The sequence below is a fragment of the Vulpes vulpes genome, chromosome 9, assembly GCF_048418805.1.
Source record: "Vulpes vulpes isolate BD-2025 chromosome 9, VulVul3, whole genome shotgun sequence".
Lineage (NCBI taxonomy): Eukaryota > Metazoa > Chordata > Mammalia > Carnivora > Canidae > Vulpes > Vulpes vulpes.
The window spans coordinates 21,899,550-21,923,044 of record NC_132788.1 but is presented as its reverse complement, the minus strand read 5'-3'; the positions used below and the strand labels follow the sequence as shown (position 1 = coordinate 21,923,044).

The following is a 23,495-nucleotide window of genomic DNA, read 5'->3' as shown; positions in this document are numbered from 1 at the left end:
GCTTCATGGGTTCTCAGCTATGCCAGTAAAGCTAAAGCTAAAGACCCTCTGCTTTAACCTCTTCCAAAGCTAGTCTCCAGTCTTCAGAAGGGGAATAGGAGGTAGACAGGCGCTAGAGATGCAGAATCAGAGAGAGTGTCTAGGAGTTCACCTGCTTTTTTAAGTGATTTTCAAGAAGTTCACTAGGTCTGTTAAGTCAGTTACTTTCATCTGCTTTCCACGCTTCCAAAAGTGTTTTGTCTCCTTTTCATTATTTCCATCCTGTTCATTGGGTATAGGTCTTAAAATACCCACTTGCTTTTATTTCAGTGGGGGCTTGGGAGAAATCAAAATTAATGTGTATGTTCAAGGTATTTTAGTCTAGAAGTCTCTATTTTTTATGTTAAATTTGTGTTCCTAGATTAACTTAGTTGTGATACATTATTATTTTCTAATAAAACTGATGAATTCATTTTGCTATTTAGGATTTTTACATCTATGATTTAAGTGAAATTAGCTTGTGATTTTCCTTTTTCTGCTGTCCCTATTTGATTTGTCTATTAAGGTTATATTAGACCTCTACCCCATTTTCTTTCTATTCCCTAGAATAGTTTGTGTAAGATGGAATGATATATTCCTTGAAAGTTCAGTAAACTCACCTATAAAATCATTTGGGCTTTGTGTTTCTTATGGAATGTCTTAAACTCTTGATTACATTTTCTCTTTTGTCAGTTTTCTTTTTTTTTTTTTTTTTTTTTTTTAAATTTTTATTTATTTATGATAGGAACACAGTGAGAGAGAGAGGCAGAGACACAGGCAGAGGGAGAAGCAGGCTCCATGCACCGGGAGCCCGACGTGGGATTCGATCCCGGTTCTCCAGGATCGCGCCCTGGGCCAAAGGCAGGCGCCAAACCGCTGCGCCACCCAGGGATCCCTCTTTTGTCAGTTTTCTTAGATTTTTCTAAGAATTTTTTTATTTCATCCTTTAAATATATTAGGGTAAAAGTAGTAGTATTTATTCACTTAAATTTTTTTTCTCTCTGATGAATCTGTGATTGTCTCTATTTTTGTTGGCAATATTATTTGAGCCTCTTATTTTTTTTCCTTGTGCAATCTCATTAAAAATCTGCCTGTTTTATTTGTCTTTTCAATGAACAAACTTTTAGCTTGGCAAAATATTTTATTAAGATTTTATAAATATGTTCTTGGGATGCCTGGGTGGTTCAGCGGTTGAGCGTCTGCCTTTGGTTCAGGGCATGATTCCAGAGTTCCGGGATCGAGTCCCACATCAGGCTTCCTGCATGGAGCCTACTTCTCCCTCTGCCTGTGTCTCTGCCTCTCTCTCTCTCTCTGTGTCTGTCATGAATAAATAAAGAAAATCTTAAAAAAAAAAAGATTTTATAAATATGTTCTTGGCATTCTGTAGATTGAGATATGGGAAAGGCGAAGGTGGATATGTTTACTGAATTCTAAATACTTGGGAGCTGAGGGGTACCCTTTGGAGCTTGAAAAATAAATTTTTCATAATACAATGACATGGAAGAGGTCATCCCCAAATGCTGTTGTTATCTAAAACTGGAGGTTTAAGAATAATTTGGCCCAGCGGTTTAGTGCTGCCGTCAGCCCAGGGCATGATCCTAGGAACCTGGGATCGAGTCCCACGTCGAGCTCCCTTCATGGAGCCTGCTTCTCCCTCTGCCTGTGTCTCTGCCTGCCTCTCTCTCTGGGTCTCTCATGAGTAAATAAATAAAATCTTTAAAAATAAAAAAAATTTGGATAAACTTATTTGTGATAGATGTATGTGAATTAAGAAATCTAGTGATCCTTTGAGCGCATGTTTTTTGATTTAAAAAAAAAAAGGGTCCTGCCACCATAGAGCCAATATTCATGAGTTACTGCACAACCAAGTGGATTCTCAGTTCAGTCTATTGTTTTATCTTATGGTAAAACTTTTATCTCTGTCAAGATTCTTTCATTACCTCTTTGCCCATATGGTGCATGTATTTTGCCCTTAATTTGCTGTACGGATGAATAACTACCTACCTTATCATGTAAACTTCTCCTTGACTTTGTTTTACCTGTTTCTTTAGATCTCAAAATGTTTATACCTTAAATACTCTTTTTTTTTTTTTAAGGTTTATTTATTTATTCATGAGAGAGACAGATTGAAAGAGAGGCAGAGACATAGGCTGAGGGAGAAGCAGGCTCCTCACAGGGAGCCGGATCAGGACTCGATCCCGGATCCTGGGATCACGACCTGGGCCAAAGGCAGGCGCACAACTGCGGAGCCACCCAGGTGTCCCTATACCTTAAATAGTTTTAAAATGTCTGATTCTTCCTGAAAAATAGATGGTTTACATTTTTTTCTCATTTCTGTTTATTATCTCTTTATTTCTTTTAAGATTTTTATTGGGCAGCCCGGTTGGCTCGGCGGTTTAGCACAGCCTTCAGCCCAGGGCATGGTTCTGGAGACCCGGGATAGAGTCCCACGTCGGGCTCCCTGCATGGAGCCTGCTTCTCCCTCTGCCTGTGGCTCTGCCTCTCTATCTCTCTCTGTTCCTCTCATAAATAAATAAAATCTTTTTTTTTTTTTAAGATTTTATTTATTTATTCATGAGAGATACAGAGAACGGCAGAGCCACAGGCAGAGGGAGAAGCAGGGTCCATGCAGGGAGCCCAACGTGGGATTCGATCCCGGGTCTCCAGGACCATGCCCTGGGCCGAAGGCAGGCACTCAACCTCTGAGCCTCCCATCCTTTTATGGGAGCCTATGCATCCTTTTATGTTTATTATCTTCTTAAATGTATGTCTTTGAGTATATGGTGAAGGGTATAGGATAGATTGGTTACTGTAGAGGCACAATATTTATTGGCAAAGAAGAATCTGTTATTCTTTGCACAACCATATATGGGCCAAATGTTTTTTGTACATCTTTTCTTTAAATTCAACTTTTTGGATATAAACACTTATTACTTAGCATTCTGTAACTTACCTCTGGTACATACAGTTAAATGTTTGATAGGGAGTTGGTAGTCTGACATGCTGAAATGGGAAAAATTAGAGAACAGCATAGTAATTATGAAGTTTGAAATTTATAATGTTTATCTTTTTCCTTTTAGTTGTCTCTTTTTAACCCCTCCCTTTCAGCAATAGATACCAGACTTCTCTTGGAATTAATAGATATATCAGCTATATATCTGTCTTCCAATTAAAAGGATGTGGAGCAGAGGTGTTGATAGTTGAAAATATTTTTTAAACTGTTGAAAAATTTATTTATTTTAGAGAGAGAGAGAGTGCTCATGGTGGGTAGGGGGCAGGTGAGGAGGGGCAGAGGCAGAGGGAGAGGGAGTCCTGAGCAGACACTGTGCTGACCTTGAGACCATGACCTAAGCTGACATCAAGAGTCAGATGCTTAACTGACCGACCTATTCAGGTGCCCCAGTAGTTGAAAATATTTAAAGAAAAAAAAAATTTTTTTTAAAGAAAAATTTTTAAAGTATTATTGAGCCCTTTTTAAAATTTGAAAGTTGTTAGTCATTTGAAATGCATTATGGTTATTATTCTTTCTATACGTTTTTTGGATTATTTTTTTAAGATCTCCAAGAGGTTTGTCTCATTCTCCTTGGGCTGTGAAAAAGATTAACCCTAAATGTAATGATCATTACCAAAGTATGTATCAAAAGAGATTAATAGATGAAGCTAAGATTTTGAAAAACCTCCATCACCCAAACATTGTAGGTAAGTTTAAATTTATCTTATAACAGTATGTATGTTTATTCAGAAACAGTTTATAAAATCTCTTGACCAGTTGCACTAATAAAAATGAAGACAGTAGTGGAGTTTGGCAAGAATCAGATTATTGTGAATGTTCCGAAATAAGAATTATGTAATATTTTTAGATGCTTATGTATATTTTTTTAAGTTTTTTTTTTTTAACTTATTCATGAGAGACACAGAAAGGCAGAGACATAGGCAGAGGGAGAAGCAGACTTCCTGTGAGTAGCCCAATGTGGGACTTGATTCCGAGTCTCTGGGATCACGCCCTGAGCTGAAGGTAGACACTCAACCACTGAGCCACCCAGGTGCCCCTGATGCTTATATATTTTTAAAATTTCGTGGGAGTAGATACACTCATTATGATGCTGGTACTGTAGAGAATTTGGGAATATAAAATGATCTTCATTTAGATAATATCCTTATTTTCATTTTTAATGTAAATAGGACTAGTGAAACCATTATATTTAGGAAGGCATAAAACATTTAAAAATATTTTAATTTGTAATACTATTGGCAAACACTGAAGTCATTTTAAATTATAGCTACTAAATTAGCTTTATAAATAATTGTCCCATTGTATTTTGTCAGTGTTAATCCAGATATGTTTTCAGTCACATCACAGTAAAAAAACTTAAATACTATTATTCTTCCTTATTCTAGTAAGAAAATGTCCTGTTTTCTTTAAGGTTATCGTGCCTTCACTGAAGCCAGTGATGGTAGTCTATGTCTTGCTATGGAATATGGAGGTGAAAAGTCTCTAAATGACTTAATAGAAGAACGAAATAAAGACAGCCAAGATCCTTTTCCAGCAGCCATAATTTTAAAAGTTGCTTTGAACATGGCAAGAGGGTTAAAGGTAACTGCCATTATATTTTAAATGGTTTTTGTGGAACATGAAAGAACTACTTTACATACCTAATTACAGGGTGGAATTTTTTTCCCCCCTGAAAGAGGTAGTTGCCCCAAGTTAGAGTCAATAGATTCTTTCATATTGCGGAGGGCACTATTTCCTTATCTTGTTCAGCAAGGTATTTTTTGAGGCCTTTACGTTGCCTGAAATAACCCAAGTCAAGTAGTTTTGTTTAATAGAGATCATATGTTAGATTTAGTTAAAAGGATTAATCAATTTAACACAAATTTAGTAATTATTCCTGGGGGTATAGCCTAATCCTGTGTTGATAAACAAGCCTCTTAAAGATTGCTTTATGAGATGTTAAGTTTTGGATATCAATATATGTAGATCAACTGAAAAAAAAAAAAAAGAACCTCTCCATGTTTTTCAGATAAATTGTTGTGCCTTTGAATAGATATAGTGTTAAGGAAGGAAAAGAATTATTTTTCATACGTACCCAAACAGAAGTAATGATGGCTCTAGAACACTGTTGGATGACTCAAAAGTGGATCATATATTGAAACTGATATCAAAGTCTCATGTTAAATTGAATTATGAAATGTGAAACTGTATAAAAGCAATATTTCTAAATATATATTATATATGTAGAAAAACTAATTGTAAATGGGTAGGCTAAGCTAAATTAATAATTGAATGATTTAATAAATAATGACTTTAAATGTATATAGTGAAAGTAATAAATTTCACTAAAAAATGCTTGAGCATACTCAATTTCTGATCAGCAACATTTAAATTAAGCAGTGTGTTCCAAAGTGTATACTGAAAATTGTCTCCACTCATTTCAAGCCCCGCTCACAGAGTAGATGCTCAAATGCTAATGCATGAACAAACAGTTTTACAGGATTATTTTTGATTATGGATGAATATTGTTACTAAGAGCTAATATGTAAAATAAAATATAGTCTTAGATGACATTTCTCCTTCCTCTTTTGCTTGTGACTTACATGTAGCCCCTACTCATCTGTCGTTCTGCAACATCTTGACAATATGGGAAATGTGTGCCTCATTGTGAAGATTCCAACTTTATTTGTTTATTTTTTAAAGATTTTATTTATGTATTTATGAGAGACAAAGAGAGAGTCAGAGACATAGGCAGAGGGAGAAGCAGGCTCCCTACGGGGAGCCCAATGTGGGACTCCATCCTGGGACTCCAGGATCATGTCCTGAGCCAAAGGCAGATGCTTAACCGCTGAGCCACCCAGCCATCCCATGAAGATTCCAAATTTATTTCTAAATTTACTAGCCTCGAGTAAAATTGTGATACATTTTTAAAGCTGCAGTATCCTCCTTTTGCTATAAAATATGAGATGGGTTGGAAAATAAAAAGTTAGCTTATCTGTAAATAGATACTGATTTCCAAAGACTCTTTTATATCTGGTCAGTGTGGCAGACCAAAGTAACATGGGATGTTCCCTTGTCTGACTTCAAATAATCTGGAATGGTGGACAAATAAAATCCTGCATGCAGTTCAGGAAGGGAGTTCAAGTTGGTTTTGTTTGAAGGTTATCATATCTTTTTATTAATTTATGTATTTGCTCATATGTGTTAAATTTTCCACTATTCTAGTATCTACACCAAGAAAAGAAACTGCTTCATGGAGACATAAAGTCTTCAAATGTTGTAATTAAAGGTGATTTTGAAACAATTAAAATCTGTGATGTAGGAGTCTCTCTGCCACTCGATGAAAATATGACTGGTAAGTAGTATTCGAATTTTTAAAACTTTATGCAGTTTTTAAAATTTCTATTTTTTTCATATTTAAATAAGTAATAAGTTTTCTTCAAAAATCAAAACCTATATATAAAAAGTATATAGTAAACAATATCTCTCCTGTCTGTCTTCCACTAAGCCTCTAGCCCCCTCGCTTGCCATACCTATAATATAAATTATTGTGTTTTTATTAATATCTACCTTAACTGATGACAACTTTAGTAATGGTTTCTAACCATTCCAAATCAGGATTGGGATTTTTGTGTGGTTAAAAGATCTAGGAATGGAAAACAAAGTTTTAATGACGTCTTATAAAGGAATTCATTTAGTATGGTGTAGTCGACAAGACTGGGCAAACTGGTAGAAGACAAAACCGGGGTAGAAGTAGGAGAGCAGGATGGTAATAAAAGCCGATCTGCTGCTCTTTGCTCCTTGGCCTGCACCAACTAACTCTTCTTCTCTCTCTGATAAAAATACTGACATCCTCAGGGAAATTTGAAATCTTGGTGAGAACCAAGAGCCAGTCTTGTAAAGAAAGCCTCTGCTTTCAACATTTTATTTAATAAATAACATTTACATTTGCTTCTTTATATGAATATAAGGTAAATGGAACATTAGTGAATGCTGTTTGGAACTTTTAATTTTTTTATTTTAAAGATTTTATTCATTTATTCATGAGAGAGAGAGAGAGAGAGAGAGAGAGGCAGAGACACAGGCAGAGAAGGCAGGCCCCATGCAAGGAGCCTGACATGGGACTCGATCCCAGGACTCCAGGATCACACCCTGGGCTGAAGGCAGGCTCCAAACTGCTGAGCCACCCAGGGATCCCCTATTTAGGATTTTTAATTTCTGGCTAAAGTAAAAGTCTATAAATTAAGTCAAAGGAAAAAGCCAAGAAAAATAGAGTGACTTTATAGAGATGTCTATAATCATTCATAAAGATAAGATTATTATGAGTCTTTAGGCTATATAACTGCTACAAATTTGAAGCTTTTGAAAATAAAAGGAGAAGTTGTGAAACAAAATTAAGATTTTTTTTAAGCATAATTTTCTCAATCTTTAATAGATGAAATAGACACAACTAAGAGAAGATCTGAGTAGATAATAAGTCAATCTTTATATATCCAAGTATTTATTAAAATTGAACATATATTAAGTTATAAGAGAAGACCTCAGATTACAAAAAATAGAAATAGTCTAATTGTTGACATTCATTATCCTCGGTGCTATAAATCCAGATATTAGTGACATCATTGGAAACAAAGACATTCACATTTTTTAGGAACTCAAAATATTTGTAAATAATTCTTAGCTGAAATCAAATTCCACCAATACAATATTTAGAAAATATGAGAATGTCACAAATCAAACCTATTTGATATGGTCAGTATTACACAGAAGAAAACATTTTCATTATTTAGCCCTGTGAAATTAAGTTTGAGTATTCAGCTCTCATCAGAAAAAAATGAAGGTTTAAATATAGAAAGCAGAAGTGAATGAATTAAAAAGCCCATAAATTCTGCATTAGCCCAATGTGATCTATTTTATTTTAGAAATGTCAAAGTTCATAGTTTATAAACACATAAAACAGTTTATAAACATATGAACAGTTTATCCCTGATACATGTTCAAACTTAGCCAGGAAAATTCATGAAAGAATGAGGAGTAGGAATTTTCCTCAGAAGATGTTAAGTATTATAAAACCACAGTAATTAAAGCAGTGATACGCATGACAAAATAGGCAGAAAAATATAAGGAAGTCAGGTATTCCCCAATATATCGAATTTGCGATATGATAAAAGTGACATTTTGGTATTAGAGGTAGTTGAATTGATAAATGATGACATCTGGACATTTTAGAAAAAATAAAGCTGTTTTCCTTCCATCTTCGTAGATTAAAGATGTAAAAAAAAAAAAGTAGTGGAAAAAAATTGTAGGTCAATATTTCCATAATATTGGGCACAAAAGCTAGAAACGATTAAAAAAAAAAAGCCATGACTGCTGAAAAATTCTTTGAAAAATTTCTCTATGCTACTATGAGCAATAGGATAGCTTACATGTACTCTCACAGGCTAAGTAGAAGTTGAGATTGGTGTATCATTCAAGTTAGGATAAGTTTTGCTGTGGTGGCAAAAACTTCAGTGACCTCAAACCAAGGTTTATTCAAGTCACAGGTCCATATGGCTATGTTCCATGCCATTCTCATTTTAGGACATAAGCTGCTGGACCATCCACTATATGGAATATTGCCATTGTTGTATGTTTGGAAGGTAAAAAAGGCTCTAGATCTGGTCACTACAGTAGCTACTAACCACATATGGCTACTTAATTTTTTTTAATTTAAAAAATTCATTTCCTCAGCCACTCCAGCCAGCCATTTTTCAGGTGTTCAGTAGCTATGTATGGTTAGTGGCTACCACACTGGACAACACAGATATAGAACATTCTATTGTCACAGAAAGTTCTGTTGGGAAGTACTGCTCTAGAAAGTCTTGTACGAACGAACACAGTGCTTGAGATTAGAAATAACACAAGTCACTTCTTTCACAACTCACTCACCTGAACTAGGCAGATGGCTCCATCCAAACTTGACAGGCCAGAAAGTGCAATCCTTCTGTGTGTCTTGAAGGAAGAGAAGATGAACTAATTGATGAACAGCACTGGTAACTACTACAGTGGGCAATTTGGAAATATGTATTTTTTAAAAATGAACAAAACCCTTTCAAAATGCCCTTTGATCCTATAATTAATTCCCAGGAACATATTCCAAAAAATAATCGGGCAGTGTAAGCATTTTTTTATAATAACCTGATACATTAATTTCTACAAAACCAAAGAGATGTATGCTTATAGAAGAAACAGCATTGAGACAGAAGAATCAAAACCCAAGTAGCTTTGAAAACGAAGCAGTAACAAAAACATAACAATCCTGATAAAAATACTACAACATGAAATTTTCGCCGGCACCCAGCATCAGTCCATCTTGTGTGGCTGTAAACCCTGCGTTTGTGCTTCCCTGGGGGCATTTATTTTCAATAGATACTTTTTTTTTTTTTTTAAGATTTATTTATTCACGACAGACACAGAGAGAAAGAGAGAGGCAGAGACACAGGCAGAGGGAGAAGCAGGCTCCATGCAGGGAGCCCGACGTGGGACTCGATTCCAGGTCTCCAGGATCACACCCTGGGCCAAAGGCTGCGCTAAACCGCTGAGCCACCCAGGCTGCCCTCAATAGATACTTTAAACTAAAATAAAAAATTTGATCTGACTTTCTCAATAAAAAAAAAAAAAATTGTAAGCTTGGGGAAGCTCCTTTCCTGGCACTCTCAGGTTTTAGTCAGTGTAGCAGTTCTTTTTTTTTTTTTTTTTTTTTTTTAAGATTTCATTTATTTATTCATGGGAGACAGAGAGAGAGAGAGAGAGAGGCAGAGACACAGGCAGAGGGAGAAGCAGGCTCCATGCAGGGAGCCCGACGTGGGATTCGATCCCGATCCCGAGTCTTCAGGATCAGGCCCTGGGCCAAAGGTGGTGCCAAACTGCTGAGCCACCTGGGCTCCCCAGCGTAGTAGTTCTTAAAAGCTACCAAACAAGCCATGCATTAGAAGGCATTTCTCTTCTCTTGGGCTAATGTTTTCTCTTTATGAGGAAGTTTATTCCTGATCACTTAAAAATAACAGGCACTGGGGAAAAATAAATTAATCTCTTTATATTTAATTGTGTATGCACTAAATTTGTCACAAAAATACACCTTGTAGCAGAACAGTCTGTGAAACTAGGTGAATGCCCATCAATAAAGGATGGTTTAATTTGTTGGAGCCCCACACAATAGAATATCATTAAAATTATATAGGTGTATATTTGTAGGAATGGTATATCCAAATATATGGAGTTAAATGAACACATCATAAAATAACACTTAAATATGTACATATTAAGAAACATTTGGAAAAAATACACCTAAATCTTTAAAACGTATTTTTAACTTTTGTGTTTTAATAGGTGATACATTCACATTTTACAACTATAATATATATAAGATGTTCTCTGATAAGCCTGATTTTATCAGTGGTACTCTCTAGATTGATTGATTGATTGAACAGATATTTTTAGTACTGAATAGTCAGGCTCTATGCTTGGTACTAAGAATATAGAGGAAAATGGGATAGATACAGTCTGTCTTAAAAATTTCTATATGTATTTTTTTTTTAAGATTTTATTTATTTATTCATGAGAGAGAGAGAGAGAGAGAGAGAGAGAGAGAAGGCACAGACACAGGCAGAAGGAGAAGCAGGCTCCGTGCAGGGAGCCCGACGTGGGACTCGATCCCTGGTCTCCAGGATCAGGCCCTGGACCCAAGGCGGCGCTAAACCGCTGAGCCACCCGGGCTGCCCTATATGTATTTTTTAATGACTATAGCATCTAGACATTAATTAAACAACATAATATTATGTTAGTTTCAGGTGTATAACAAAAGTGATTTGACAAGTCTGTACATTATGCTGTGTTCACCACAAGTATAACTACCCCTGTCTCCGTACAATACCGTTACAATACAATATAGTAAATACAATACATTTACTATATTCCCTATGTTGTGCCATTCATCCCTATGACTTACTCTTTGTATAACTGGAAACCTGTACCTCCCACTCCCCTTTACCCATCCCTCCAACCCCCTCACCTCTGGCAACCATCAGTTCTCTGAATTTATAGGTATATTTCTGCTTTTTTGTATGTTCATTTGTTTTGTTTTATCAATTCCATATATAAGTGAAATTATATGTATTTGTCTTTCCTGGACTTAATTTACTTAACACAGTATTCTCTAGGTCCATCCATACTGTCAGAAATAGTAAGATCTCATTCTTTTTTATGGCTCAGTAATATTCCATGGTGTGTGTGTGTACATGTACATGTATATGTGTATATATACTGCATCCTTATTTACTCATTTATTGACAGACACTTGGGTTGCTTCCATATCTTGGCTATTGTAAACAATGCTACAGTAAACAGAAGGGTGCATATTTCTTTTTGAATTCTTGTTTTTGTTTTCTTTGGGTAAACAACAGTAGTGGGATTAGTGGTCATAAGGAAATTGTTTTTAATTTTTTCAGGAACCTCCATACTCTCTTCCACAGTACCTGCACCAATTTGCATTCCCACCAGCAGTACCTTAGGGGTTCCTTTTCTCTACATCCTCACCAACACTTACTATTTCTTGTCTGTTTGATACCAGCTATTCTGACTGGTGTGAGGTGGTATCTCATTGTGATTTTGATTTGCAGTTTTCCCATTATTAGTTATGTTGAGCATCTTTTCATGTGCCTGTTGGCCATCTGTGTGTCTTTGGAGATAGGTCTATTCAGATCTTTTGGCCATTTTTTTTTAAGTCAATAGTTTGTTTTTTTTATGTTGAGTTTTATGAATCTTTATATATTTTGTATACTCACCCCTTATTCGATATGTCATTTGTAAATATCTTCTCCCATTCAGTAGGTTGCCTTTTTGTTTTGTTGATGGTTTCCTTTATTGTACAAAAGTGTTTTGTCTTGGTGTAGGCCCATTAGTTTATTTTTGCTTTTGTTTCCCTGGCCTGAGGAGACATATCTAGAAAAATGTTGCTAAGGCCAGTGTCTAAGATATTACTGCCTATGTGTTCTTTTAGTAGTTTTATGATTTCAGGTCTCACAGGTCTTCAAGCCATTTTGAGTTTATTTTTATGTAGTATAAGAAAGTGGTCCAAAAAAAAAAAATGTGGTCCAGTTTCATTCTTTTGCATGTAGCTGTCCAGGTTTCCTAACACCATTGATTGATTGCCTTCTTTGTCATAGATTGACCATATAAGCATGGGTTTCTTTCTGGGCTCTGTTCTGTTCCTTTATGTGTCTGTTTGTCTGCTAGTGCCAGTACCATACTGTTTTACTAGAGCTTTGTAGTATATCTTGAAATCTGTAATTGTGATAATTTCAGCTTTGTTTTTCTTGCTTAGGATTGCTTTGGCTATTTGAGGTCTTTTGTTGTTCCACACAAATTTTACTATTATTTGTTCTAGTTTTGTGAAAATGCTGTTGGTGTTTTGATAGGGATTGCATTGAATCTGTAGATTGCTTTGGATAGTATAGACATTTTAACAATATTCCTTCAATCCATGAGCATGGAATATTTTTTCATTTGTGTCATCTTTGATTTCTTTTATCATTGTTTTATAGTTTTCATAGTACAGGTATTTCACCTCTTTGGTTAAGGTTGTTCCTGGCTATTTTACTTTTTTTTTTTTTTTTTTTTTTAATTTTTTAGATTTTATTTATTTGAGAGAGAGATTGCACACTAGCAGAGGTGGGAGGGGCAGAGGGGGAAACAGACTCCCCACTGAGCAGGGAGGCTGACTCAGGGCTCCATCCCAGGACCCTAGGATCATGATGACCTGAGCTGAAGGCAGACGCTTTACTGACCAAGCCACCCAGGCCACCCCGTTTTATATACTCTTTGATTCAATTATAAATGGAATTGTTTTCTTAATTTCTCTTTCAGCTACTTTGTTATTAGCATATAGAGATACTGTGGGACCCAGGAAATTTAACAAAAATCCCCTACCCCTGGGACAAGCAGAGCAGGACTGATTCCATTTTGTGCTACACCTGCCACCTCCTGTATGACCCCCACCTAACCTGCATATTGCTTAAGGCGCTGCCCCACCCTAGTCAAACCACTGGGCACACCCTAATTGGAAATTGGCTCATAACAATGTAACCCTGCTTGGTGCCCACCAAAGCTGCTCGCTTGCCAATTCTGACCAAAGTAATAGGCCAGCTCAAATGGATACTATAGGGTAAGATGTAATTCAATCAGCCACCTGCTTGTGGACCAACATGACTGTGCAACTTTCTGTGTATCCCATTGGCCACTGGCCCCTATAAAGTTGCTAAGCCTCTTAGTTTCAGGGTCCAAGTCCCTGCTCCGCTGTGTCGGGTACACTTGGACCCAGGCTCGAGCTTGTAATAAACCCTCGTGTGATTGCATCGGTGTCGGCTCCTTGGCGGTTTCTCGGATTCGCGATCTTGGGCACAACAATACAACAGATTTCTGTATATTTTATCTCCTGTAACTTTACTGTATTCATTATTACTTCTAATAGTTTTCTGGTGGGGTCTTTAGGGGTATAGTGTCATGTCATCTGCACTTTACTTCTTCCTTGCTGATTTGGATACCTTTTATTTCTTTTTCTTGATTACTATGGCTAGGACTTCCAGTATTATGTTGAATAAAAGTAGCACAGAAGGACATTCTTATTTGTTCCTGGTCTTAGAGGAAAAGCTCTCAGTTCTTCATTACTGAGATTGATGTTAGCAAGTGGGTTTTTCATGTATGGCCTCCATTGTAGCTTTGAAGTATACTCCCTCCAAATCCACTTTGTTTTGTGAGTTTTCATCATGAACAGATGTCAAGTTTTGTCAAATGCTTTTTCTACATCTATTGAGATGATCATATGATTTTTATCCTTTATTTTGTTAATGTGGTGTATCACACTGATGGATTTGTCCATCTTAAACCATCTTTGCATCCCCAGAATAAAATCTACTTGATTGTGGTGAATGATCCTCTTAATGTACTATTGTATGCAGTTTGCTAATACATTGTTGAGGATTTTTACTTAATGCTCATCAGGGATATCGGCTGGTAGTTTTATTGATTGTGTCTCTGTAAGGTTTTGGTATCAGGGTAATGCTGACCTCATAGAATATATTTGGAAGCTCTCCTTCCTCTTCTGTTTTTTCAGTTCTTACCCTTTTAGGGTTCATATCCAGGATTGAAAGCTGCTCTTGAATGATTCATACTAAAGTATAATGACTATTTTGATAAAAGGGATTATGTAAACATGAGAGCATCACTTAACACACCCTAGATATTGAGAAAGGCCTCCCTAAATAATGTTTCGGGTAAAATTTGAAGGATGAGAAGCTCCAGTTTAATTATTTTTCAATTTGATACAGTGTTCGTGAGATATAAGGTAATGTCTGCTTAAGCTCTTTGAAGGTAGCAAAGGACAATAAAATATCAATTGTTTCTGTATTGACAAAAAGGAATGAGTGACCTATCAATATATGATCACGCCCAACTTTTGTCAGAACAACCCATCTTCAGAGAGAAGCAGTCTTAATCAGTAACATATGAGGGGGAACCACTTCCATTATGTTTAAATTCTAATCTCACACTTGGACAAATATAAGCAGACATATAGGAAATGCACTTGGCTAGCATCTCCAATTGGAGCTCATATATTAGATCCATAGTTCTAAAAAGCTACTTGGCCTGGTGCATTTCTGTAGGAATTTGACTGACTTAGAGGGACGTGTGCCTCCTTATCACCACAGAATCACTGCTGTTAAAACCATGTCTATACTCTTACCTTGTACATTTCATTAGGTGCCTCTTAAATTCAAATGGGATGGGGCAAAGCCTTCAGGGAGCTTATACTGGACATGACTGCTTTCCAAACTCTACTTTCCTAAAGCAGATTTGAGTAAGAAGGCTGTCATAGAGACAGCTTTTGTTCTTGCTCCCCAGTGCTGGGTACTCCCCTAGTTTGGCATCTTTGTTCTCTGTTTTCATAGTGTACGTACTTACTAGGGCTATCCCCCACCCTTAGTGTTAATGTTTGTCTACTGGCTCCTTCCTGACTGCTGGATTCTCATATTTCCTTCTCTTTCCTGCCTTTTGTTCTTTAAATGTTAGTTTCTTTGTTTTTTTTCCTTTCCCTGTACATTTCTTGAGGCCCTCAAGGCAGAGCTTTCCTTTAGTTCTGAAGAGAAGCTTCTTTCATTAAACATGCTCCCTGGTTTTTTCCTATGTATTGTTTGAAAACAAATTATATCAATTCACTTTGTTTTCATACTAACCTTAGGGAGAAATGAAAGTTATAGCATCAAATACTGAAAACTTCCATTTTTAGTTAATATATCTACTTTTGCCTTGTAAAATGTTCAAGAGCTTGAGATTATTGTACTCTTAGCAGAAGTAAAGGTTTTATTTTTATTTACTTATTTATTTTTAAAGATCTTATTTATTTATTCATGAGAGACACAGAAAAAGGCAGAGGCAGAGGGAGGAGCAGGTTCCCTGCAAGGAGGCTGATGTGGGATTCAATCTCAGGGATCATGACCTGAGCCAAAGGCAAGACATTCAACCACTGAAGCCACCCAAGTACCCCAGAAGTAAAGGTTTTCAATCTGAAAAGGAAAATGTATAAGAATGTGGAAGAAATAATAGCATATCTTGGACCACAATGGAATTAAGTTAGAAAACAACAGTAGGATAATCTAGGTAAACCCCAAGTATTTAGAAATTCAATAACACAGATTCAGATAACCTAGCATCAAGGAAAATGAAAAGGGAAATTGGAAAATATTTTTAATTGAATAAAAGGTAAAATACAGCCTATCAAAATGTGTGAGATACAGACCTAGATGTTTTCACTGTTCATTTCTATCAGACATCCAAGGAAGAAATGATACTGATTTTATACAGTTTTTTCAGAAAAGGAGTAAAGATCACTACCCAATTTGTTCTGAGGCCAGCATAACTCCAGTATCAAAACCTGAGAAATAATGAAAAAAGAACTTCAAGAAACCTCTCTCACAAACATAGATGCAAAAATCCATAACAAAATACTAGCAAATGAATCTTAAACAATATATAAAAAGGGTAGTACATCTGACTGGCTAGGGTGTATCCCAGGAAAGAAAAGTTATTTTAATGTTCAGAAGTCAACAGAATTTACAATATTAATGGATGAGAGAAATACATGGTCATCTCAATAGATGATGGAAGTGTTGACAAAATCCAACTTCCATTCATAGTTAAAAAAACAAATAACCCCTCTTGCTATCTAGACACAGAACAGAACTTAGCCTCAGAAAATGTATACAGAGAACTTTGAGGCAACCCCACAACCAAGAGAACAAGGCCAGTTTGCTTGCTCTTGCCAGTGTTACATTGTTCTACAGTCCCACCATTGATGTAAGGCAAGAGACATCAAGATTGGAAAGGAAATAAAATTGTTCATATTTGTAGTTGATCTGAGTGTTTAGGTAGAATATCTGGAGGAATCTATAAAACTACTAGAATTAATAAGTGAAGTTAGCTATTATATTTCTATATATTAGCAGGACATCATTGGAAAATGAAAATTTTTTAAATTTTAATTACAAGTACCACAAAGCATAAAATATTTAAAAGTAATTCTAATAAGTCTAAGACCTCTGAGAAAATTAAATAAGATGTAAAGAAATGGAGTAATCATGATTGGGGATCGGCAGACTCATGTTAACAGGTTAATTCTTCCCAAATTGATGTAGAGATTCAACACAATCCCAGTCAAAATTCTAAAAATTGTTTGTGATGTAAGTGACAATGTGAGTGGGCCTCTTACACCTGGAGCCAATGTGTGATTTGACCCCTTCCCTTTCCTCTGATTTAGCAATTACAGAAGGAAAGAAATGGTGCTTCTCTGAGCCTAATGACAGCATAGTTTCAAAAATGAAGAGACTGAAGCCCAGAGATTGAGTGATCTGCTCGAGGTCACATAGCTCACAAATGTCTTTGAGCCCAGGCAGGGCAGTCTGGCTCCAGTCTGTGCTCTTGACATCCACAGTCTGTATTCCTTCCTCTTTTCTTTCGTTTTTTGTTTTTTGAGAGGGAAAGAGGGGCCGGGGGAGGGACATAGGGAGAGAATCTCAAGCCAACTCCCCCCTGAGCAGGGAGCCCAACGTGGAGCTCCATCCCAGGACCCTGAGATTACAACCTGCGCTGAAGTCCAAGAGTCCGATGCCTAACCGACTGAGCCACCCGGGCACCCCAGTTCCCGCCACCTTCTAAGAGAAGTGCTGTTTCTCTATACTCTTGCCAACTGGCCAGCTTCCTGAATATTTAATAGTTGGATAAGGAAAAAAATAATTCTTAGTAATGACGTTGAGTGCATTTTCATGTTTATTGCCTACCTTTATTAACCTTTACACTACCTGTTAAGTCGTTTGCCCATTTTCTAGTGCTTGCCCTAATGACCATCTTACTTGTGTTTTACTTGTCTCAGTGACTGATCCTGAGGCCTGTTACATTGGCACCGAGCCTTGGAAACCCAAGGAAGCTTTGGAAGAGAATGGCATTATTACTGACAAGGCAGACATATTTGCCTTTGGCCTGACTCTGTGGGAAATGATGACTTTGTCTATTCCACACATTAATCTTCCAGATGATGATGATGATGAAGGTATCACTCCATATTTTTAACATAAACCGAACTAAAGATTAGCTGATAAAATTATATTTCATCTTTCTATTGTTAAAATTTGAGAAAGTTTTTCAATCTATGGCATGAGATATGGATTATATTTATACTGACTAATTTGGTGCAATCTCTGTTTAATCTCCTACAAATGAGATGTAGGTTAATTGACAATAATAGGGAGATAAATTGAGAAGACCCTGCAGAGCAAAAAGTTGCTTTAAAAACTCTCCTCACCTAAGGAAAGGATTGGAAAGCTATCCTACAGTATACTGTATAGACATAGAGGGGAGGGGTTCATGACCTATAAACCATGATAATAGCTAATCTCCACCACGGCTGGGTATTGAAGAGACCACCTATATATGATGAAAAGCATCCTGGTTGATGAGTTGTTTCAGGAGGGTGAGTTTGAGCAGTTGCTAAGCTTTTCCATGACTTAGTTATTTTGTTTGTTTCAACTCCTTCACAAACAGATAAAACTTTTGATGAAAGCGACTTTGATGATGAAGCATACTATGCAGCTTTGGGGACGAGGCCACCTGTTAATATGGAAGAACTGGATGAAACGTACCAGAAAGTAATTGAACTTTTCTCTGTATGCACTAACGAAGATCCTAAAGATCGTCCTTCTGCCGCACACATCGTGGAAGCTTTGGAAATAGATGTCCAGTGATCCCCGCGTATTCATGACTACTGCCTTTACGTGTGGCTCATGTATAGAACTGTTCTGTTTACTCTAATACACTATAGAGTTACTATGATAAGCTGTAATTATTAGACTTTTTGGAAGTGACCCACTTTAGGACCACAGCACCTAGTTAACATTTAAACAGTTGTATTTGTTAATATGCTTCTGATGATAAGCATTTGAGATTATAGGTTTTCTATTAAGTTCAGGAAACTAGCTACTTATGTGTTTGAACGTTTATATATATATATATATATATATATATAAAACACTAGCAGTAATACAGTGCTATAAACTCTATGCCTAACATTAATTTGGATCGAGTGACCATCACTTTTACTGTTTCTCAAATATTATTTTAATGGATCTATTGAAATTAGCACTTTGTGCCGTACAAAAAGAAGTCTACGTTTGCTTATCTTTTAAGCCATTTAACTTTTTCCTGGCCTTTTTTGGCTGATGTGCTTATTATTAAATATGGTCACCAGAAGGTGAGAGAATATGGCTCACAAGACTAGCTTCCTGGGTATTTAGATGTTTCTGGTTAAGGCTTATCTTGCTCTCTCCATTCTCCCCAGGTCTTTGGCTTTCACTTTATTAGATGTATTTTCTGTTTTGAAATATTTTTATTTAGTAATCTATATCTTAAGCATTTTGTAGTTCTGGCATAAAAATAAAATCCTAGTAGGATGATATATAGAATAAAGGAGACTTCAGTTACCAGAAGGTGTCTTGTATTTTATTAATTTGAGAGTCACCATTAAATGTATTGAATGAATGTGAGTTTCTTTTTTTTTATTTTTTATTTATGATAGTCACAGAGAGAGAGAGAGAGAGGCAGAGACACAGGCAGAGGGAGAAGCAAGCTCCATGCACCGGGAGCCCGACGTGGGATTCGATCCCGGGTCTCCAGGATCGCACCCTGGGCCAAAGGCAGGCGCCAAACCGCTGCGCCACCCAGGGATCCCTGTGAGTGAGTTTCTTAACGGCCTATAAGACAAGGGTGATTTCTGTGTGCCACAGCTGCCTCAGCATTTGTTTTTCAAGGTCTGTTATTTAGGGTGGGGGTGGGCAGAGGGAGAGGGAATCTCCAGCAGAGCAGGGAGCCCGATGCAGGCTCCTGGGGCTTGATCCCAGGATCCTGAGATCATGACCTGAGATGAAATCAAGAGTTGGATGCTTAACCAACTGAGCCATGAGGCTCCCCCCACTCCCCGAGCATTTTTATTTTTTATTTTATTTTTTAAAATATTTTATTTATTCATGAGAGAGAGAGAGAGAGAGATTGACAGAGACAGGCAGAGGGAGAAGCAGGCTCCATGCAGGGAGTGATGTGGGACTCGATCCCAGGATTCCAGGATCACATCCTGGACCGAAGGCAGGGCTAAATCGCTGAGGCACCCAGGCATCCCCCGAGCATTTTTAATTAATTATGTTTGTGACTTGAGGTGATAATACCTGGACTTGACTGTAGAAAGTTTTAAAAATTACTGGCTCTTCGGGAAGCTTGGAAAGATGAGGAACCATTATATGCTGAGCTTTAAACAATTCTAGAATTCACCGGAGGTTCCTTTTAGAATGAGATTGTATCAAGCAATAGTACTTTATGGGTGTATCTTCTATCAGCATACCAGTAAAGTGACAAAGTAAATTGAAAGCTGACTCGTAGGAAAATCTTACATACAATTTTGCACGTTGACGTTAGTTACCCTCACATGAGTTTTATATGATCTCATCAGGTCTGCCAAGGTGACAAAGCAGTGTGTCTCTTGGCCCATTCTCTCCTGAATTGCATTCTTTTTAATACACAATCCAATAATTTTTTTTTTTCCTTGAGAAGTTTCCAGTTGCTATAGCTGGAATATCTAAATGGGAACAAACTAATGCCCAAGAACTAGGTCAACGAATTCATGGCACTTGTTATGGCAGACATTGTAAAATGTTCCCGGCATGCTTTCCCCGTGTCTGGATAGGGCCTTGTTCTCAACACGAAGTTGCAGACTATCTGCAACTAAACTCCAAGGAAGTTTTTTATCCTTGTTCTGGAACTTGCTCTTTAAGTCTCACATGTTACCTTCTTTTTGGCCACTTGCCTCATTCTCAGAACAGTAATGTGATTAGGTGGAGGATACAGCAGGAATAATCTTTTTGCTGAAGTAATCATAACTGACAAATCCAAAGAGGTTTAGCCAAGTAGCTTTCTCACCTCCCAGAAAATCTCCCTTTGCTATCAGTATCAGGGTAAGGCCTCGAAGAGCTTGTTTGCGCCTCTAGAAAATGGAGATCAGTAGTTGCTCAAGGAACATGGATTATTGCCTCCTACTTCCTATTTAATCCACTATTTGTAGATTAAGATTGAAGAGATTTTTCTCAAAGATTTACTTATTTGAGAGAATCCTCAAGCTGACTCTGCTGAGCACGGAGCCTGATGCAGGGCTTGATCTCACAACCCTGAGAACACAATCTGAGCTGAAACCAAGAAATGCTTAACTGACTAAGCCACCCAGGCGACCCCTAGAAGAGATCTTTAAATAAATAATTATATATAAATGCTTGAGAGATGCAGCTAGAGTTGTGCTCTATACAGTCTTAAATGCTATTAAAATCCTGAAAAGTTGGCAAGCGAGGAATATAGGAAAAACAAAATAGAAGAAATGAGCATAAATTTAAAAACAAAATCTACCACAGAAAACAAATTTATAATAGGCTTTGCCAAGGTTGTGTTTGAAAATACAAATAAAATTCATAAGCCTAATAAGCCTTAACAAGAGTCATCTAGAGTCAAAAAAGCTATCATGAATGAAAAAGGAGACCGGTGCATATCCTACAGATACCCAATCTCATTCATGAACAGTATTAGTGAACCAATACCAGTAACATAAAAACTTCAAGGCCAAATTGAGATTATTTCAGGAAGACTAGGTTGACTGAATGTAATCACGCAATGAAGAAAATCTAATAATTTCCAAAGAAGAAAAATTTTGAAAAATTCCAGTTAGGGGATCCCTGGGTGGCTCAGCGGTTTAGCACCTGCCTTTGGCTCAGGGCACAATCCTGGAGTCCCAGGATCGAGTCCCACGTTGGGCTCCCCGCATGGCGCTTGCTTCTCCCTCCTCCTGTGTGTGTCTCTGCCTCTCTCTCTTTCTATGTCTATCATGAATAAATAAATCTTTAAAAAATATATATTAAAAAAAAAAGAAGAAAATCCAGTTAAAGATGTTTGAAAGCTTCTTCGAGAATAAAAACAAAAGCCTCCAAGAAACTTCGGAGCAGAGGAGGAACTTCCCTAACATAACCACATCTAACAAGCTATAAATAACATTTTATAGTTGCTATGGATAGAAAGTTTATGTCTTCCTAAAATTCACGCTGAAGCCTAATCAATCCCTGATGTGATGGTATCTGGAAGGGGGGGGGAGGGCACCTGTGGGAGGTGATTAGGTCATGAAGGAGAGCCCTTCAGATTGGGCTTCGTGTCCCTGATGGAGATATGTTCTCCACCCTCTGAGGATGCAGCAAGAAGGCTGCAGGGCAAACAGTGGGCTCTCACCGGGTCCCAGATCCGCCAGCGCCTTGGTTTTAGACTTACCAACCCCGAGAACTGAGAAAATAAATTGTTGTGTAAGCCACCCAGTATTTTTGTTACAGCAGCCTAAGACAACAGTGAAATGTTGAAAGCTTTTCCTATGAAAAATGAAATGAGATATTAATTCAAAACTGAGCATCCAAAAGAATCTACCTATGAACCTTTCGAATTAAATCAGTTTAGAAAGGTTGCTGAATGCAGGTCAAATATAGAAAAGTCAGTTTTATTATCAGCAAATGAAACATTAACTATTTCCAGTGGGGTCAAAGTATCAAATGCTTAAGAATAAATCCAAACAAAGTATGTAAGAACTCCATGCTGAACACCCCAAATTAGTGAGAAACTAGATAAATGGGGAAAGACACCATGTGCCCATGTGCACAGAAAAAGACATAAAATGGCTTTTACTATCAATCCTTCCCAAATTGGCCTATAAATCTGATGCAATTCCAGCAAAATCCCAACAGATATTTTTTGAATTGGTGATGTCTTTTTGAGGATCTTAAACTGAATTGTAAACTGTACACACAAATGCAAAGGACCAAGAATAGACCCAATACTCCTGTAGGAAAAAAAGGTAGGAATATTTATAATACACAACAGGAATATAACACAATGTGGTACTGGCATGAGGAGAACCTGCAAGGCTAGTGGGTTGGACATACGCTGGACACAATCTATGAACAAAGGCAGCAAATCAATAATAAAAAATAGATAAAAGGGCAAGAGAGTCGAGTAGTCACAACCCAAAATGCTCACCAGTAGTATAAAATATGGTACATTCCTATAATGGAATATACAGCGATGAAAATGGAACCAGTTCCAATAGATGGAATAACATGGATGCATCTTGACACTATACTCAATTTATATCAAGTTCAAAAACAGACTATAATTTTAGACATCAAAAGGTAGTTTGGGGCACTTGGGTGGCTCAGGTGGTTAAGTGTCTGCCTTCAGCTCAGGTCATGATCCTGGGGTCCTGGGATGGAGCCTCAGTGTCTTACTCCCTGTGGCAGGATCTGCTTCTCTCTCTCCCTCTGCCTGTGCCTGTCCCCTCCCTGCTGGTACTCTCTCTCTGTAATTTTTTTTTTTAAAGATAGTTACATTTGAGGAAAATGATGATTGAAGAGAACAATGAGGAAGACATCTGAGGAGCTGGCAGTTTTTCTTTTTTTTTTAACCTGGGTAGTAATTATGAAGATGTTTGATAACTGAGATGTACATTTTTTAAAGTTTATGTACATTTTTAAAAATAAACTTTAAAAAATTTTTTAGATTTACAGAAAAATTGCAACACAGAGAGTTCCCACATATCCCACACCTAGGTTCCCCTATTATCAACATTTTATATTGGTATATTTGTCACAATTAACAAACCAACAAACCAATATTGATATATTAACTAAAATATACTGTTCGGATATATCTAGTTTTCACCCAACGTCCTCTTCTGATCCAGGATTACATTACATTTAGCTGTCATGTCTCCTTGGCTATAATAATATTTCAGACTTTCCTGGTTTTTGTTTTTGTAAGATTTTTTTTTTTTTAG

General features: G+C 37.0%; 1 protein-coding gene across 2 annotated transcripts in view; it reads left to right on the top strand.

Annotated features, from left to right (window-relative positions):
* The window catches only part of PBK (PDZ binding kinase), a 29,964-nt gene extending 10,887 nt beyond the window's left edge, over nucleotides 1–19,077 (top strand). For both annotated transcript variants that reach the window (XM_026007784.2, XM_072722424.1), the window contains exons 4-8: nucleotides 3,575–3,717; nucleotides 4,443–4,612; nucleotides 6,236–6,365; nucleotides 17,472–17,648; nucleotides 18,140–19,077. In XM_026007784.2, coding sequence (XP_025863569.1) covers nucleotides 3,575–3,717; nucleotides 4,443–4,612; nucleotides 6,236–6,365; nucleotides 17,472–17,648; nucleotides 18,140–18,339 — 820 coding nt within the window. In that variant the 3' untranslated portion in view covers nucleotides 18,340–19,077. The remainder of the gene's footprint in view (nucleotides 1–3,574; nucleotides 3,718–4,442; nucleotides 4,613–6,235; nucleotides 6,366–17,471; nucleotides 17,649–18,139) is intronic.
* Nucleotides 19,078–23,495: the final 4,418 nt, after the last annotated feature.